The sequence below is a fragment of the Callorhinus ursinus genome, unplaced genomic scaffold (assembly GCF_003265705.2).
Source record: "Callorhinus ursinus isolate GAN/ISIS: 27379988/994484 unplaced genomic scaffold, GSC_fseal_2.0 scaffold11, whole genome shotgun sequence".
Classification (NCBI taxonomy): domain Eukaryota; kingdom Metazoa; phylum Chordata; class Mammalia; order Carnivora; family Otariidae; genus Callorhinus; species Callorhinus ursinus.
The window spans coordinates 26,851,547-26,870,097 of NW_027397073.1; the positions used below are offsets into that span (position 1 = coordinate 26,851,547).

Genomic DNA, 18,551 nt, shown 5'->3' on the forward strand with positions numbered 1-18,551 from the left:
CGGACCTCTGTGGCTTTGAGGAAAGTGCTAGAATAGACAGGAGAATGACACACTCCCTGTGCTTCAATGGGGGTGCTGTCAACAGGAGTGAAAGCTCACCAAGAACATCCACCATGGCTGTAGATGAAATCAGAGGGTGACCAAGAGGATGTGATGCAGGGCACCCAAAATGGTCTACCCCGATCCGCCCCTTGCACTCCAACCCACCTGTCCCCCATCAAGTCCATTCCGTCACCGAGTCTTCAAGGTAGTGGCCAGCCATAATCTAGTGAAAATAGTGTGTATGGGAGAGTCAGTGGGATTCACCACAAGCCACTCACTGGTGCAAGTCGAGGCTGAAACTGCTGATCATTACCCTCCTTCACCACCTGTTCTAGATGTTTCTGTCAGCTACTCGAGGTTGTCTCCTGACCGAGTGACTCAGACCCACATCCCTGAGCGCTCTGAGCTTCAGCGGGCGTAGCCTTGTCAGGCCATGGCTGTTGTCAGGGGCCCTTCTCTGACACGGCCAGGCCCAGAAGCCCTGCGTCCCAGTCCCCCTTTCACCTGGTGTGAGCGGAGCAGAGAGAGTGGCAGAGAGAGGGACCAACCCGCCCTCCACCCTGGACTCCTGGACCCGTGTATTCCCAGGACTGGGGACACAGCCCCGCCCACCGGCTGTATTCTGGGGACTACGCCCAACTGAGTGTCCTCCTCCAGCTGGGATCTTGGCTGAGTTTCTGCCAACGGTCCCATCACTCTAGTCGGTCCGCTGCGTCCCGCGATTTGGTATGTACCAGACCAGCCGGTCCCGCCGTCCTGCACCCACTGTTGTACTTCCTTTGTCATAAAATGGGCCTCTTGATCTGAGGCGATGAGTCATCACATGTAAATAAATCAGGCAGTCTGTAAACACTCAGATTAACACTAAAGTATCAATCCCCAGAAGGAGGATTAGCGGCTCTTTCCAGGGTGGGAGGGGCCCAACGTAATCAACTTCCGGCAAGCAGCTGAACGCCGGTCAAGGGCTCAGGGCCTCTGTGCCCACAGACCAGTCAGCAGTGGCAGGGCCAGACCGCCTTCGAGAGGGAGCTGGTGCCGCCAGACCCCTGCCTGCCTCCATCCGTCACCATGGCTACCCCGTGCATGAGCTCAGCCCGCAAGCCCGGGGATGGCTGAGGACAAGGCTGACCTCCACGGAGCACCATGTTGTCCACGTGGTGGGTGCACTCTGACGAGCATGAGCGTGAACACAAAGACCCACACGCTTTGTGCCCACGCCCAAAGAACAATCCACATGCCCCTTCCCCACACCTCCTTGTCTCCCTCTTCTCGGCATTTTCTTTTCAGGCACCTGACCAACCAACCAACCCAACTGATGGCCACTGCACAAGATACATATCCTTATAAAATACACACTTCTCCCCCGAACCACATTGAATTACAGGTGTTCTGCTTGAAGTTCTGCCCACCTGGAAAGGCTCCACAAACCACTGTCTTTCAGGGCTACCCTGCATGGGGCTTTAGTGAAACCCACAGTCCATTTTTGGCCAACACCAGCACGTTGAACCAGGCCTAAAACCTTTCTTCCTCCACCAGCTGATCACAAGAAAATGCTTGGCACGAACTGAGAGAGAGACATCAATGCAACGGTGGCGGGGGGTGGGGGGGAGGGTGTGCCTTGGAGGTCTGGGGAAGAGGCAAATGCAGCGAGTCTCTTTGTGCAGCTTACTTGTGCCCCCTGGCCCTGCTGACACCTGATTCTAGATGTTGCCACTTCCATCTTAGAGTCGAATGAATTTATGACATGAATGGTACAAAACCCTGCTCATGATGAGCAACTCCAAGGTCTCGGTCAACTGACGTCCTGTGGTCAGGGCCCAAGAGCATGCTGGGAGCTGCTTTTCAAATGGGGACTAGAAAGCATAGTCCTGCTCCCGAACCTATCGGGTCCATGATACACCTCTCCTCCTGGGGCTTTGCCAGAGACTCCATGCTGCATCCTTACCCACCATGGATACCTGTAGCACCACTGGACTTGCTGGGTGGCGTGGTCCACACAGAGCAGCTTGCCTGGGAAGCCGGCTTGCTGCAAAGCCCTTCCCTGCTCCAAGTCACTCCATGAAAGGACTGGATTAGTATTTCCAAATATGCTATATATGTGTCCCAAAGCCAAAGGGGTCCATCACTTGATGGACTCTGTCTCCTTCCTAACAGCAGAGGATACAAAGGACAATAACTTGTCCTCATCTTAGAGGAAGGTGACATGGGACACCCCAAAGCCTCTGCTACATTCTCCACACTTGACCCCTTTCTCGACCCCTTTTCAGCATTTCCTCCTCAGTGGGTACAATAACCTGGGAGTTCCTCGCTTCCTCTTTGTTCCTCATTCACATGCTCTGCACCACCCCGACTCTCTGTCACCAAGTCCTGAAGATTCAACCTCTTACATTGATTTCTTCAGTCAGACCTCTCCGCCCTGTTCTCCTTCTCACCACCTTGATGCAGCCTTCTTCGTTTATCTGCTCAATTCCTGCAGAAGCTCCCTAACCGAACTCCCCATTTCCAACCTCGGGTCTCTTCTAGTTCATTCACCCATTTTACCACAAGGGAGAGCTGCTCTCATTCCTCCCGTCTGCTCCCATCACTTCAGAGCTACACCGCTGCCTTTCACTGTAGGCGGGCTGAGGGTAAGCTTCCTGTTCTCTTGAGGGAGACCAGTACCCAGAGTGTCTGTGGGATGTTAGTGAGGCATTCAAGGCCCTTCCCCACAGGGCTCCCAACTAGATAGATCTCTGGCTTACTCCCCACCACTCGCCCCATTTCTCCCAACTGGCAGCTTCTCTATTAAGCCAAACTTGCTCTTTCTCACCTTCATGCTTCACCTAAGCTTTGTGCCTTGAACGACACCCACCACATCCTCCACTCTCTACTTCCTCAGACCCCACCGTTCCTACCCCTCCCATGAACTTAGCTCAGCCGTCACCTTCTGCAGGAGCTCTTTCCCCCTTTGTTCATTCCACCCCAATGCTGGCCTAGGCAGCCTTCCTTTTGTTCCCAACGCACGGAGCTCTGTCTCAGCGCCTGTTAGGCTTTGTGACAATGATTTGTTACTCCAGACAAAGCAAAGCTACTTGAGAATGAGGACTGGCTTCCAGTCACCTTCGTGTCTCTGGGGACTGGCGCAGTGCCCAGCGTATAGTGAGTATTTACTAAGGGTTTGCTGAACCAGTGAAATTTGCATGGTACGGGGATAGCAAACTAGCAGCCTACAGGCTAAATCAGACCTGCAGGCAAGTTCTCTTTGGCCCACACACTTTCTGGCTGAGTGAGGTCAACTAGGATTGATCCAGGTTACAGGGCTGATGACACGGAATTGGCCTCTAGTCCCTTTGGCTGACTGCCTAGCCAACTAGACATGTACTCAGGCAATACACTAGACCAAGATTGCGAGCGACCACAGCCCCTAGGATGCACTGTCCCTTACAGCGAAGGCTCACCTGCAGCTTCAAAGGCTCAGCAACCTGTACAGAATGAGGATTGGAGCACCAGACTTACTCGGGCTCCCTGCTTTTTATCCCATGCAAAAAGACTGGGGTGCGGGTGGGGGTGGCAGGAGAGGTGGGGGTGGCACAGGTCCACCTTATTTTTATTTCTTCCTGTACCAACAGATCTACTCAGGTTGTATCTTCAGCAGGCCTGACCATGGCCACACAAGAATATACACAGATCAGAAATTTCACATTTGCATTTTAAAAATCCTGATTCCCTTTCTCTCTTGAAAAAAAAATCCACAGACCTGACAACATCAAGCCTGCACTTTCTCACAAAAGAGATGCAGCTTCTCCCTTAGACAAGGCCCAGGCTCTCTGCACTCTGCCACACCCCCACTGGTCTCGCCCAATGATTGCTTCCATCGCCAACCCTGCTTTGTTATCATTTGGGTCTGTAACTTCTGAAGTGCTTCGAATCATCCTCTGCTATTTTACGATCTTCTTTGATCGACCCATGGTAGGCGTGCATGTATCCTCCTTTCAGAGAACAAAAGGCTGGGATCCAGAGAGGTGGCCAATGGTAGTAGGTCACGGAGCTTGTGAGCAATGAAGGCAGGACTCAAATCCAGACCTTGGGACTTTTCCCCCCTGCCCCATGCCAGTTAGCACAGGTGCGAACTGTTGCTTGCCTTCTTGAAAGTACTTCACTTGTTTCGAGAATATTGTAAGGATTTAGTCTTGCTGCTGGGCAACTGTTAGCAGCCTACAGCCTAGTTTTATTTGATCTACACACTTCCTGGTTGAGCCAGCCAAGTGACTGGAGCAGGGCTGGCAAGACAGAGGGCACGGTTTGGACGTCACTCACTCACCACTCACTCACCCCTCTAATGACAAGCCTGTAAGGTGGGTACTATCATCCCCACTTGGTGGGTGGCACAGAGGGTGGCACAGAACGCAAGATGGGATCATCTGATTATACACCAGATTGGTTCTATCGGTTGTTAAAATAACAACATCCTTCAGTTGCAGTTGGTCAGCTGCCCCTGCCGAGCCGCCTGAATGCCTTCCCCACCGCCCTGGGCACTTCGTCAGGATCTGCAGGTTAGCCGTGACAGGGCTAATTGCACAACTGCTGCGGCAGCCTGTGACGGGCCGTCCTCCTTCTGGTGCTGCCTGGCTCGTGCCTATGCCGACAGGATTGGGATGATTTCATCAGAGGGGGAGGTTCACATTTGTAACTTCACAAACTAAGGTACTCTGCCAAGGGCCCAAAAAGCTGACTGGTAGAATTTAGTCATCCACTTTGGGGTGTGGGAGACTATAATGGATGAAAGAGAACAAGTACTACCCGGCACAGCCTAAAAGCCAAGGTCCCAACACGTTTTCCGCCTCAAGCCCTCTAGGGAACACCGGGCTCCCAGGCGGAACAGTGACAGCGACTTGGGGCCCGTCACACTTGGGGACTGCTGCAGCAGAACCTCGCAGGGCAGTGGGAAACCGCCCCGGGCCCGCCCACCGTGCCTCACTGGCCGAAGGATGCGGCGAGGGCCACTCTGGCAGGGTGTTGGCTGTCAGACATGGTGCCCGAAGGTGGCTGCAAACTTTATGGGCCAGGGCCAGGGCCAGGGGCCGGGGGCATGCACTCGCACTTTAGAGGGAAGAGCTGGTTTCTTTCACGATAACCTTCATCCCCAGTGGTAAATCTGATCTGCACAGAAACCTCAGCACTTTGCAACTCTCTTCGGAGGGTGGGTCCCCTCCCAAAGCTGCATCTTGGGGGCAGGGCGATCTGCACTGAAGTTGGGCCTGCTTGCCTTCAATTCCTGTCACATTGGTCTCCTGGGTCCCTTTTCATCACTGGGTTGTAATTTACCTAAACCCAGTTTCTGCAGTGTGTGGCACCCATTCATGCCAAGATAGTAACATCTTAAAAAGCGTGGTCCTCTTGATTCCAAAGGATTTGGTATTTTTTCAATTAACAGATATACTGAAATATCATACACATACCATAAAATTCACCCCTTTAAAGTGTAATAATTCAGTGGCTTTTAATATAGTCAGAGTGGTGTGCCATCACCACTCTGGAATGTTAAGAGTATTTTCTTCACCCACCCAAAGAGAAACTTAACCCATTAGCCATCACTCCCTATTCCCACTTCCCCTCCAGGCCCTGGCAACCACTAATCTACTTGTTGCTATAATTTGTCCATTCTGGACATTTCCCATAGATGAAAGAATATGTGAGCTTTTGTAACTGGCTTCTTTAATATGCCTGCCTTCAAGGTTCACCTGTGCTGTACCATGTATCAGTACTTCATTCCTATCTACGGCTGGATACCCAACTGTGCGGCTAGATCACACGCTGCTCACTCACTCAGCGGCTAGCTGACAGCCACTTGCATTGTCGCCACCTTTTGGCTACTATGACTAGAGCTGCCATTAACACTTGGATTTAAGTTTTTGTGTGAACCTAGGTTTCCGTTTCTTTTGGGATATACTTAGGATAGGAGTGGCTGAGTCGTATGGTAACAGTCAAACCATCTTCCAAAGTGGCCACACCACCTCACATTCCCACCAGCAGCGTACGAGGCTCCCGATTTCTCCACTTCCTCACCGACATGTTATCTGACTTTTTTGATTCTAGCTATTCTAGGAGTGGTGAAGCGGTATTTCACTGTGGTTTGGAGGTGCATTTCACTGATGACTAACGACATTTAACATCTTTTCATGTGTTATTGACCATGAACAGATGTATGAAGACATACATCTATTCATATCCCTTCTCCATTCATTGGTTTGTCTTTTTATTATTGACTGGTAAGAGCTCCTTATTTATTCTAGATCGAAGTCCCTCACCAGACAAAGTTTTGCAAATATTTCTCCCACTCAGTGAATTGTCTTTTTGTTTTCTTAATGGTGGTGTCCTTTGAAGCACAAAGTTTATTCTGATGAAGTGCAATTTACCAGTTTTATTTTTTTGTTGTTGTTTGTGCTTTTGGTAACATATACAACAAGTGCTGAGGGGGGAAAAAAGTGTTGAGGACATCTAAAAAGAACCAGCTTCAGAGCTTACCCATGCCCACTAATATCATCTGGGAAGTCCTAAGGAGCTTTTGTTCTTTCTACTTGAGACAGAGGAAAAAAATTTAATTTTATTAGGAAATATTTAAGATACATGAAAAAGCACAAAGAATAGCACACGTCTGTGCCCCCACTACCCAACCTAAGAAGTTTCACGCACAAAGTTGAAGTCCCTGTGTCCCCTCTCACCCCACCTCCCCTTCTGGGAGCAACCATTACCCTGAATTTGGTGTTTATTATTCTCGTGAATTTCTTTATAGTCTTACTACACGTGTATGTATCCTTTATTAATATGTAGTGTTTTGTCCTTTTAAGCTTCATGTAAATGGCATCATGTAACACATAATCTGAAACTTCCTTTTTCTACATGGAGATTTATCTATGTTGATAAAACTGCTCTAAGTATATGAATATAGATCTCGTTCATTAATTTCCACAGTGGCTACACATTGTATAAATAAATAATAAACATCCATGTTGAAACAGCCAAAAACTGGGGAAAATGACACTAAACATTTTTGAGCACGTAAACTAGTTTCTCTAGAACCATGGCTTTCCGTATCTGTTTGACTACAACCCCCAGTAAAAAAAATGTGCTTTGTATCTTGACCCTTTGCACACATACATATACTTACTTGCGTGTAGGTGTGTATCAGCATATAACAAAAGTTTCATGTAATAATACTGTTTTCTGCTGTGTTGTTCTATTCCCTTAAATAAACAAAAGATGGTTTACAGACACTTGAACTGATTTCATGACTTCCCTATATAGGCTACCACCAACGTTTAAAACCTGCTCAAGAATATTATCCCAAGGTGTGGAGGAATTTGTGGGTCATGAGACGCCTTAGTCAGCTCAGGATGCCATAGCAAAATATTATAGAGTGGGTGGCTTAAACAACAGAGATTTTTTTTCTCACAGTTCTGGAGTCTGGACGTCCAAGACCAGGGTGCCAGCATGGTTGGATTTGGGTAAGAGCTCTCTTCCTGGCAGTATGCCTCCTTCTTACGGTGTCCTCACATGCGAAGCTCAGGTCTCCTCCTCGTCTTATAAGAACACTAACCCTACCACAGGGACTCCCATGTTATCCAAATGTAATTACTGCCCAAGGGCCCCACCTCCAAATATCATCAGACCAGGGAGTAGGGCTTCAACATATGAATTTGGGGTAGGGTAGGGGGGACATAAACATTCAGCCCATACATGAGGTATACACATATTCGGCTTTACTAGACAATTCCACTGTTTTCCAAAGTAGTTGTAGCAAGTTATGCTCACACAAAAAGACAAGTAAGTTGCCACTCTTCTGTGTCCTGGTTGGATTTAAATGTATTCCCGATCCTGCCTGTGTGAAATGGCATCCTGTAAAGTTAAGTATGTGTTTCCATAGTTAGTAGTGAGCCCAACCAAGCATCTTTCCTATGTTTACTGGCCATCTGTAGTTTCCCGTTCCACAAACTATGAGACATGGAATCTATCTATGGAAAAAGTTTCCATGGTCACTCCAGAGCCCGTGCTGGGAAGCATACTCAAGTGTGTGCTTCTGAGGTTTAAATCTTTGACCACTTACCTAAGAGTAAAGGGACTCAATCAAACATTACCTTCTCAGGAAGACTTCCAATTCTTCTCAGGCCAGAGCAAAGTAGAATCAGTAGCAAAAAGAATGAAGGAAAACCAGGTGGAGAAAAGAGGTTTTGTTTTTCTTAAAGCTAAAAAGTCCTAATTTGGACCATAGAAAAAATCTGTTCTTGCAAAGTCTAGCCATGCAAATCTGGACAAGTTGTTATTCTTCTGTTCTCAGTCCTCCAATCTGCAAAATTAGGGTAACAATCTGTACCACTCCTTATTCCCATGGGGAAATTTTGAAATAAACACTCTTTTAAAACTTTGAAAATAAAAGAGATTATCAAAAGTCAAGGTTCTGTGAGCGTTAGTCAACCAATGCCTTCCAAAAGCCTGAGAGGACAGAACTGTAGTCCTCTGAACAGCTTCCTGGAGTGAGCCGCTCTCCTGAATTCTTGCCTGAAAAGCCTGACGGCTTTGCAGAACAACAAATTATCTCCTAAAAGAACACTGCCCTACCTTTCAGTCTCAGAAAAGAGATCTGAGAAATTCTTCATTTTACAGGTATAGAAATTAACTCCCTTAGGTGGTCAGATAGTCTTTCATGGGTCTCCTAGTCTCTGGTTCAAGCTTTTTATACACTAGCCACCACACCCTCCCCGCCTCTGGTCTAATGGCCCCTGGCGCTCCAGGTCCCAAGGTCCATCCTAATGTCAGACTTGCTGGCTTCAGACTCCATTACAAGTGTGAGGGCTCAACAGTGAACAATATTTCACCTTCCCACTCTTAGAATGGAGTCATCACGGAAAGGAAACAGAAATGACTCCTCTCAAGTGTCAATTATCAAAAGCACGAAGGAAAAAGCTGGTATCATATAGCTTCTTTCACCAAAGAATAAGAAGCTAGATCGATATAATTTACAAGCAAAGGGTATTCCCAACCAGCAGGCCAGGATCTGAGGTCACATGGGTTGCTGCTGCCACAGCCCCCTTCTGAGGTTTGACTTCACTGCCAGCACTCGTGCTGACCCTTCACTCACCCACCCCACCAAATGGGGGATGGCAAGGCTAGGCTGAAATAAAGAAACAGTGAATCCTCATCACACAAAGGGATCCCTGCCTAAAGCCCCCTCCATCTACAAGGCCTGCGCCTATGCAGAGATGCACCATCGCAGCACCGAACCGAACAGTGCCACAGCCTCTGGAGCAAATGGGTCCTCTTTCTGCATCTCTAGGAGGCGCACAATCATCACCTGCACCTTTGTCCGAGCCCACTGTTCCTTCTGGTATTTTCTACTGCTTTCTTCTACTACAAGCAGATTCTCCCAGCCAAAGCTCCACCGTAGCCCAGGAACTTCTCAGACTCTGTGACTCGGTGCTCTCAAACATGGAGTCAAGAAAGTCATACCTACCAATGACCTAGGGAGTTCACTCCTTCCTAGATGAGCAATAGAGTTAAAACAACCAAACCCAGGGACCCCTGGGTGGCTCAGTCGTTAGGCGTCTGCCTTTGGCTCAGGTCATGATCCCAGGGTCCTGGGATCGAGCCCCGCATCGGGCTCCCTGCTCAGCAGGGAACCTGCTTCTCCCTCTGCTGCTCCCCCTGCTTGTGCGCTCTGTGTTAAACAAAATCTTTAAAAAACAAAACACACACACACACACAACAAAACCTAGGAGAGGTTCACTTTACTTCAGCTACAAAATTGGAGCCAAAGAGCTATTTATATATTTGGTCAAGCATTATCTATAATTTTTCTCAGGAGTAAAGTTATAAATAGCTGTCATCTACCGTGAAAAACACACCAATAAGGCAAGGCGAGGCCAAAAGCCAGCCAAGCATAGAAGGAGGAAGGCAGAATGAGATTAAGAACTAGCCACAAATTATTTTACTTGCTCATTCTATAAAAGCGGCATCCGAGGGCAAAAGGGATCAAAAGCAGGGCCCTAGATAAACAGTTTTCTTCTGGAGTCCAAGAAAAGAAGAGTTTCTCACAGGCACTAACATGTCGAGGTCTCAGATACAAGGCAGTTCAATAGAACCATTCCAGAATGCTGGAAACATTTCCCAATTGCTAACACTGCATTTCCTCATTGTTAATGGACCCCTTTCCAGTGCAAGTAGAACCAAGAATTCCCGAGGAACATGAAGAGACCCAGGAGTGGTGTTTTAGTAAAAACAGGCCTCATTCCCCCCAGTTCCTTGTTCCCTTTAACATGAAGATAAATGAAAAAAGTCATGTGATGTTAATATGTAGTTCCCATAATTTTTATAGCTAAATAAAACCCCTGAATATAGAACCAAATTAAAGGACAAGTTCTTTAGGCTGTTTTGATACCCCCTATATTTGATTCGATGTTCAACCACATGCAAAGTGCATGCAGTTGGGCATCTGGTGCTGGCCCCTGGGAAGTAACAGTCTGCTGAGTTTTCTGCCCAGGAGCAAAGGTGCTAGGAAGCTTTCTGCTCTCTTTGAAATCTCACTGGTCCTAGCTGGAAAGGAAGGCAGGGGCTAGAGGAAAGCTAGTGCAAAGCGACTTTTATCTAGATCGAACACACCAACAGCCACGTGCAAAACATCTTGGGAGTAGGATACAGCTATTGCTTGGAAAAAGTCGGCATACCAGTAAGATCTGTTAACAAAATATAATCCACTTTCACATCCAAAAGCTAACTTAGAAGCTGCTCCAGACACCATCTAATTAACTGAAGCAGATAGGAAAAAAAGTCCTCAGAAATTATCATTGTTTAAATACACTCTATTTTATTTTGTCTTAAAATAGTTTAACCTTTATGCTACAGACTTATTTCAAAAAACAGAAAATCTTATCTTGCACCAAAAAATATATATATAACACTCTGTTTTATTATTTTTTTCTCCAAAGACCATTAAATACTAAATGGAAACAAAAACTAAATAATGAATGTAAAGAAGAACTAAATTTTGTTTTAAAAACTACAGTTGCACATTTTAAAACATTAATTCTAAGCAATGATTTGTCGTCACTGCATCAAGTCCACGCTCACACTCCAGCAACAGCAGACCTGTTAACCACCAAGTGCATTGGTTCCTAGCCATACAATGGCTAACATTTCATTTTCATGGTAAGAGGAGCAAAAGGCTTCATAGGACCTTTGTACTCTTTAAAAAACAAAACAACAACAAAAATATTTCCTAGTTATCCAGTGATTTTTCTTTTAAGATCACTACCCTTTAAAATTTGTTAAAAGAATAAGAAGTATGTAGTGTTTTAAATAAAATGAAAAATACAACAGCATTGGACTAAAATACGTGATTATTTTAAACAAACAGTGCACAATCTGAGGAAGTTTGGTTAGGGCGCATTTTTATATATACATGGAAGTCACATCATACACATACTAGAAAACAGAAATTACGGGCTCCTTGCATTTGAAAAAAAAGTTTAAAGTAAAAGACAACATTGTGTCCCCAGCTCTTTCAAAAACCTTGTGACACAGTATAAAAAGCAGGCAAATTCATTTTTAAGTTAACTATGGTGCTAATCTGCTAAAAGTAACAGTGAACAACTGACTAACTTAGCAAATCAGAGGGTTCATATTCACAATTGAGAACAATAAAAGCCGAGTTTATGCAATGCTCAATTGTAACGAATACTGGAGTCCATTCAGTCTGGCCCCTTCCATCAGAATGAGAAGACAGCTGCTGGTGAGCAGCACGTACGTGTTCTAGTTCTAGGGCAGCAACAAGGACGCGACAGCCAGTTCTTGCTCTGTGCTCTCAAACTGGAGGGCAGGAAGGGACTTAACTGAATTTGTGCCACAATCCAACCTGTGACCCAAGTGCACCACTTTAGCAGAGATATTACTTTGAACAATGTTCTGTGAAGCATAAAGAAGTATTTATGCTACCAAATCCAACACTTTGGTTAACAACAATCCCTTTAAAAGAAATTTCAAATGTCACAGGAGTTGTTACCCACAGAATTTTATCAGTACAATGCCTTGCCAGAAACCACACCCCCACTCTTCTGGATCTGGCAATGAAAGAAGAGTTGAAACAGAGTCTCTCTCTAGTTAGTAGGTGGAAAAATCCCAACCCTGCAGGGGAAAAGAGTTGACTGTCTCTACCATCCCTTCCCCTCCCCCTTTTGCATATTAATTTCTAAATCCCTGTTCTGGTGCATCAAGTCAGGTAGTCAGGATGCTGGAACGGGGGCAGGTGCGGGGAAAAGTGCGACCTGGTGTAAAAGCAAAAGGCCACAGAAGAGCTTGGTTATGACTCTGCTCTCTGCTCCCAATCCACAGTGCACACAGCACACCAGAAGAATTCTCTTTAGAGGATGACTATTAGGGGCTAAAGAAACCATGTCATGGGAAATCACCTGCTGTGTGGAAGTAGACAAAACACACTATTAACATAAGAATAGATAATACGAAAACATTCTTTAAAATGGGGCTCTGCCCTGATGCTGGGGAAAAAATAAGCTGCAAAAACTTCAAGTCATATAATCCACTCTATTCTTTTCCCAATGATTTTCCTGGAGAACACAGACCAGAAATTGTACATTTCTGCTTTGTCTAGCATTTTAATTCAAGTCAAAAACAACGTGTAACAGTAAAATTCAATAAATTAATCCTAAAGTAAAATATGAAGGTCCAAGGATACACCAGTAGTGAATCTGCAGAAGGTCCTATTTCGCGCTGGCCTCTGGATCTTTGGTTTTTGTCTAAAACTGTGGCCATGTGAGAGACTTGATATATGAGGTGCTAAAACTGGAGGTTCATGATCTTTTAAAAGCCTGATCTATTAAAAGTAGATTGACAGGAAAATAAAAAGTTGATGAAGAACAGAGGCCAGATCAAATGAGAGGCTATCAGAGAAGATCAAAGGACACACGCTTATATCCACTCCCATGGAAGAACGAAAGCAGCAGGAAGAAGGGTAAAGGACTAAATGAGTCTTTACCAAAAAAAAAGAAGAAGAAAAGGCCAGGCAGGTGGAGTCAGGCAGACTCTGAAGCATGTGCACGCAGGGGTGTCCCCATTGTCTTGGCAACCCCGCTGCACCTACCCTGCACCGTGCCTTATGCAGGACAGGTACTTGGTACATGTGTGTCCACTGATTGACAACTGAAAATGGTAATTCCATGCTCTTATGATAAGGAAGAGCCACCACGGCATCTGGGGAGGGAAGCAAAGGGCTACAGCAATGTTATATGGCAAGTATGGAAACAAAAGAAAAGCAAACAAAAACCAAGGAAAAACAAAAGATGAGGTCTTCTAAGCCAATAGTACTTCACTCCTCCCTGTGCACAGTACATAGTGTTCTAACTAGGTATTGCTTGTAAAAGAATTCACTACTAACTACAACATGTTAGAGGAAAAAAGGTAGTAACTAATGCCACAAAACTCCAACACTGGCATTTCCTGAATTCCCTGAAGCTCCTATCACTCTTTGCTTATTGAGAGACTGTAAAACCTACAGTGTCATTTATGTGCTTTGCATCTGGTTTCTTATGGTGCATTTTGCTTTTTCCACTTTTAGATGGTAGAGGAGAAAAAGACCCAAATATAGCATCAGGTCTATTTCAGCTCAAGTGTTAAAACAGTTGTTCCTCCTGTATGAAGAGACCAGCATGAAAGAAGGCACTGTCTTCTCAGACTTGTAAGTGCCCACAGTCTAAGAGTGAACGCAACTCTTCATATTCTACCTAATAGGTTTCTGTGTTCTCCCATTATTTGAACAAACCAGGAAAAAAAGTTGAGAGAGAGAGATTTTCCTACTGATCTCTTAATACTCTCCTCCCATGCCCAGAAAACCTCATGGTGGATATCTATCTGAAATGCCTCTGCCCCAAAAGCAGACATTTTCCAAAGAGTTATGAATTATTGCAACAAGGAGACCAACTAAGTCACCTTAGCAGTATTTATAAACACAAAGGGCCGTATCAATTATTTGTATTGTGGGAAGTCAGCCAGGAGCAAAGTCAGGAAAGAAGGCAGAAGACTTAAGCTAAAAGAAAAGTAATACTTCTGTCTTCTATTTTTAAGGACAGGTTTTCAAATGCACATGCCCTACTAGGTGCCAAGAAGGACCTGACTAAATATGTGCAAATGCCCTAAGGTAGGAGTGCCAATGGGTGGGCTGACAGTGGTCAAGTCTAGATATTAATTTTATTACACAGAAAAATAAATACAAGATTCAAAAACTGATATCCATTTCACCTGGTAATTAAAATATTATTCTAAAAGGAAGGCAGAGTTTCCTAAGATCAAAAGTCACCAAGTAACATGAAGCTCTCTAATAAATTCATCATCCTCATATTCCTACTGAGGGAAAGAAGAAATTCTTTTCTCTGTGCTAAGTTATTTTCCTAAGTGACTTCTTTTAATTTAAAAAAAAAAAAAAAAAGGAGGGGAGGGGGGCAATTTTCCATGAGTTTTGATTATACAAATGCCACAAACAGCTTCTGAGGCTGAAGCTATGACAATGAACTTCCATGTCACAAAGAGGAGGAGGAGGAAGTGGAAGGGAACAGTGCAGAGGAACCACAGTGACCGTGTATTACAGTAGGTATTTACGTCTGCTATCCTCATCCAAGGTAAGATCAACAACTTCCGCGGGTGAAGCCCAAGTCTGCTGGGGAGTCACAGCGGTCCATGACTGTGTTTGCCGGGTGCTGACATACTGCGTGCCGGAACCGTGCTTCCACGACGAAACGCTCTGAATCACACCTCCTCGAGGATGAACACACCTGCAACCAAGGTGAAGAGCAAAAGCATAAGCCTGGTTAATCCCACCACAGGGAAAATAGAAGGCAATATGGCTTCAGTAGCACTGACTGATACTTTTACAAAGATAAGCCTACTGTGTGAGTTCATGAAACTCACAACCAATATCCTTCCCTTCTTCCTCCCTCTTCGTCTACCTGCCCGGCTCTCTCAATTTAGCCTAAAAACGGACAAGAGTCTTGTCTCAGAAACTCCTGAGTTACGTCTAGATCTGTTACTGAAATGGACAGATAGCATAATGTTTTTCTTAACACAATTAAACCTCTGGGGTCTTCAGGACAGGGTGGAATATAAATCCAGAGCAAAATTAAGATACCCAAACAATCTTAGTCTAACCAAATGAAACAGTAAGAAATATAGGTATAAGCTGTTCTCCTAAATAAGTTCTATGCCATCCTGGGAATAATATCTTCCAAGAGAGTAACAGTAATACTCCTTTACAGACTGGATTTCTAGGAGTCTATAAGTACTAGGTCATGCATAAAGGATCAATTTCCCTTATCCTGAAGGTCACAACAGAACACCTGGTTCATTCATCTGAACTGCTTATGTGTTTTATATTTTAGTTCAGGGAAAGTAACAAGGCTGAAGTGCTCCGTCTGTTAAGGTCCTCTAAAAGTGCTTTATCAGAGGGACAGAACTGCCTTGCTGATAAATCTCACCAAGAGTTCACTGGAAGAAAACGGTTTCTGAAACACTGACAATAATGAATTCCACATTCCAATCAAATGCTAGAACTGCGAGCCTCCTGGATGAATCACTGAGGGTCTCTGGATTCTGATGAGAGGAAGGTAGGCCGCTCAAGCTTTTGGTGCTACTTTGGTCCTCACATCTAACTAACTGACCAGAGCCTGTGTAATATACGTGAAAGTGACAGCTGGTAGGATTCTAGTCACATAAACTACTATAGTGGGTCCTGAGCAGCTGCTGGAACAGGCTGCGTACAACAAGTGGTGCTGGATCACTGGAGAATTCCAGCTCTACCCACCGCTACCTGCACTACCAGATGCAAAAGAACATTAGGGTAACAATGGATAAGATTTAGTTGCAAAACTGCTGAAGGACTCTTAAGATCCTGCAAAGAGGCCTTGCTCCTACAAAGGTAGCCTGAAAGTTACTCCTTTACCAAGAGAGGTACCAAGAAACAGATCCCCTGGGGCCAAAGCAAGGGGCAGACTGTAGATTTGTTACCATACCAGAGCCCATTATCTGTTCAGAATGGGCAAAGTAGCTATTAACCCAGAGGCTACTATGGTTTCAAAGATTAGCTAGTGAAAAGCACTAAAATATGAGACATAAAGTCCAAAGACTAATCCAGATCTGTCCAATCCATTAAGTATACTCAGATGAAGTGATCTTGTAATCACAAAAGAATGTCAGCCAAAGGAGTCCATGTGACATTTACAGAAATGGTTTTGATGACTGATGGCACTAGCATACTGAGTTTCTTAAGCAGTCTCACCTCATTTGACAATCCCAACAGACCTATGAGGTAGACCTATGAGAAGTTACTATCCATACTCAACCAAAAGGGAAACAGGATTCAAGTGGTTACATGATTTGCCCAGGGTCACACTGCTTGAAAGTGGTGGGCCAAAGAGCTTCAAGCCAGGTCTGATCTTGAGTCCACTGCTTTTCACATCAGCTTGTTGCTTTACAAATGTGTGTATTAAATTAGATAAGGCAAAACATAGTGAGTGTAAACCCGAGTGCAAAAATAGGCCCAGATTAACAATTTAAATATATAAAGTTCTTCAACAATTCAAAAGCTCATCTGTACAAGTACTAATTAAAGGAGGCTAGAACTTAGCAGAATTCAGAGAACGAATGGCTAGAGAGAGAATCAATGCAATCTTTGGCAGAATTCCTAGAAATATCTCCAAAATAAAAGAGGTATTTAGTCCCAACTCTTACTCTGCACTGCTCCCTAAGTAATCATACAAGGGAGTGGCTTTAAAAAGGATCTGATCCAGGGGCTCCTGGGTGGCTCAGCTGGTTAAGCGTCTGACTCTTGGTTTCAGCTCAGGTCATGACTGAGCCCGGTGTCAGGCTCCCAGATCATAGTGGAGTCTGCTTGAGAGTTTCTCTCTCCCTCTGCCCTCCCCACCCCACGCTCACTCTCACTCTTGCTCTCTTGAGTGCGCTCTCTAAAATAAATAAACAAATCTTTAAAAAATAAAATAAAAGGGATCGGATTTTACAGAAGGGAAAACCAAGGCCATACAACAACTGTCCAGGGTCTTAAGCAAGTTAAGCACAGGACCCCAAAAAAGGTCTCCATCAGGGAGTTTATTTTCCACTAAGTAACTATGCCTTCCTCAGACTGCACCTGAAGCACTATACTATGTCTGATTGTAAGGAGCACTGCCTGGCCCCTGGGAATCATTCAATAAACAGCAAAGCAGATTCTAGAACATACTCAAAGTAGGAGAGTGAGAGGTGTAGAGACAGTACATACCACTGAGGACTGATAGACACAGAAGGAGAATAAGGAGATGAGGCACTTCAACTCTCTGAATTAGATCACTTCTGTAGTTATGTTACAAATGAATCCAGTTACTGGAAACCAACTTGGACTACTTTAAGCAAAAAAAAGAATTTGCTGGAAAGACACTTGAGCACCTCAAAGAACCTAAGGATGATGGAATAACTAGGTCTCATTCATTTGATTCAAGCCTCAACCCTCTCAGTCTGTTTCTCTCATTTCAAAATTTTAGATTCTCTGGATTATGTGATGATCCCATCTTCAGTCAAAAGCTTTCTCAGCTCCTATTTAACTGCAACTGGAAGGTCAATTCCCAAAGAAGGGAGAATCACCATGGAAGAAGGTGGCTACTCCACCCTGTACAGGGATCTCAAGAGCAAACTAACAACCACGAATCAGTTTATGGAAGGAAGTTTTAGATGATCATTACTACACAACAATTACAGCTAATGGAATACACTGCCTTTTAAACGTTCAAGCAAGTGCTAGGGTATCTGTTAGGAATATTAAGAGTATTCTAAGGTGACTTCTAAGGTTAGTATCGACTTTAAGATTTTGAATACAGGCAAAACTCTCGTTTTAGAAGTGAGGCTGGTAGTCACAGGGGACACAATGGTGGGAAGGTTGTAAATGGAAGATGGAGTTGTTTCTTGATCAGAGGACTAGTTACCTGAATGTGGGCAGTTTGCAAAAAGTAAAATGTACACTTACAACTTTTCTGTGTGTGTTATAAGCCAATAAAACATTCAAGAAATTTTTTGTGATTTAATGACCTCAACCTTCTTGAATAAAATGGTAGCTAAGAGATGGATGAGGCCAGAACAAGGCTTTTACCACATTTCCTTTTTAAGTGCAGGGCAAAAAGACCCAAGCTGGTAAACAAAAGAATGCTGGAGAAACAGTTCAACTATTTTATATGATGGTGTACATTATAGATCAACTTATACCAGATAGGGAGGGAAAAAATTTCAGGAGGAAAAGGGATCAGAACAACTGTTATCAGCCCTATAGAGATGCCCTATAAAGAAGGATATGAGAGGCTCAAATTTCTGGTAAGGCTAGGAACATAAAATACAGTTTCATGGATTATCACAAAACCCTTTTCTGTATGATGAAAGATCTGGCGTGGGAACATACTCAGCTGTTTTTTAATTGATCCAATCCAATTCTAGTGCAG

The 18,551-nt window shown here is 44.6% G+C and overlaps 1 protein-coding gene across 3 annotated transcripts in view; it reads right to left on the minus strand.

The window, feature by feature from the left end:
• Positions 1-10,859: 10,859 nt before the first annotated feature.
• Positions 10,860-18,551, minus strand: part of ARK2N (arkadia (RNF111) N-terminal like PKA signaling regulator 2N) — an 82,084-nt gene continuing 74,392 nt past the window's right edge. For all 3 annotated transcript variants that reach the window (XM_025886522.2, XM_025886523.2, XM_025886521.2), the window contains one exon: positions 10,860-14,852. In XM_025886522.2, the coding sequence (XP_025742307.1) occupies positions 14,663-14,852 (190 nt within the window). In that variant the 3' untranslated portion in view covers positions 10,860-14,662. The remainder of the gene's footprint in view (positions 14,853-18,551) is intronic.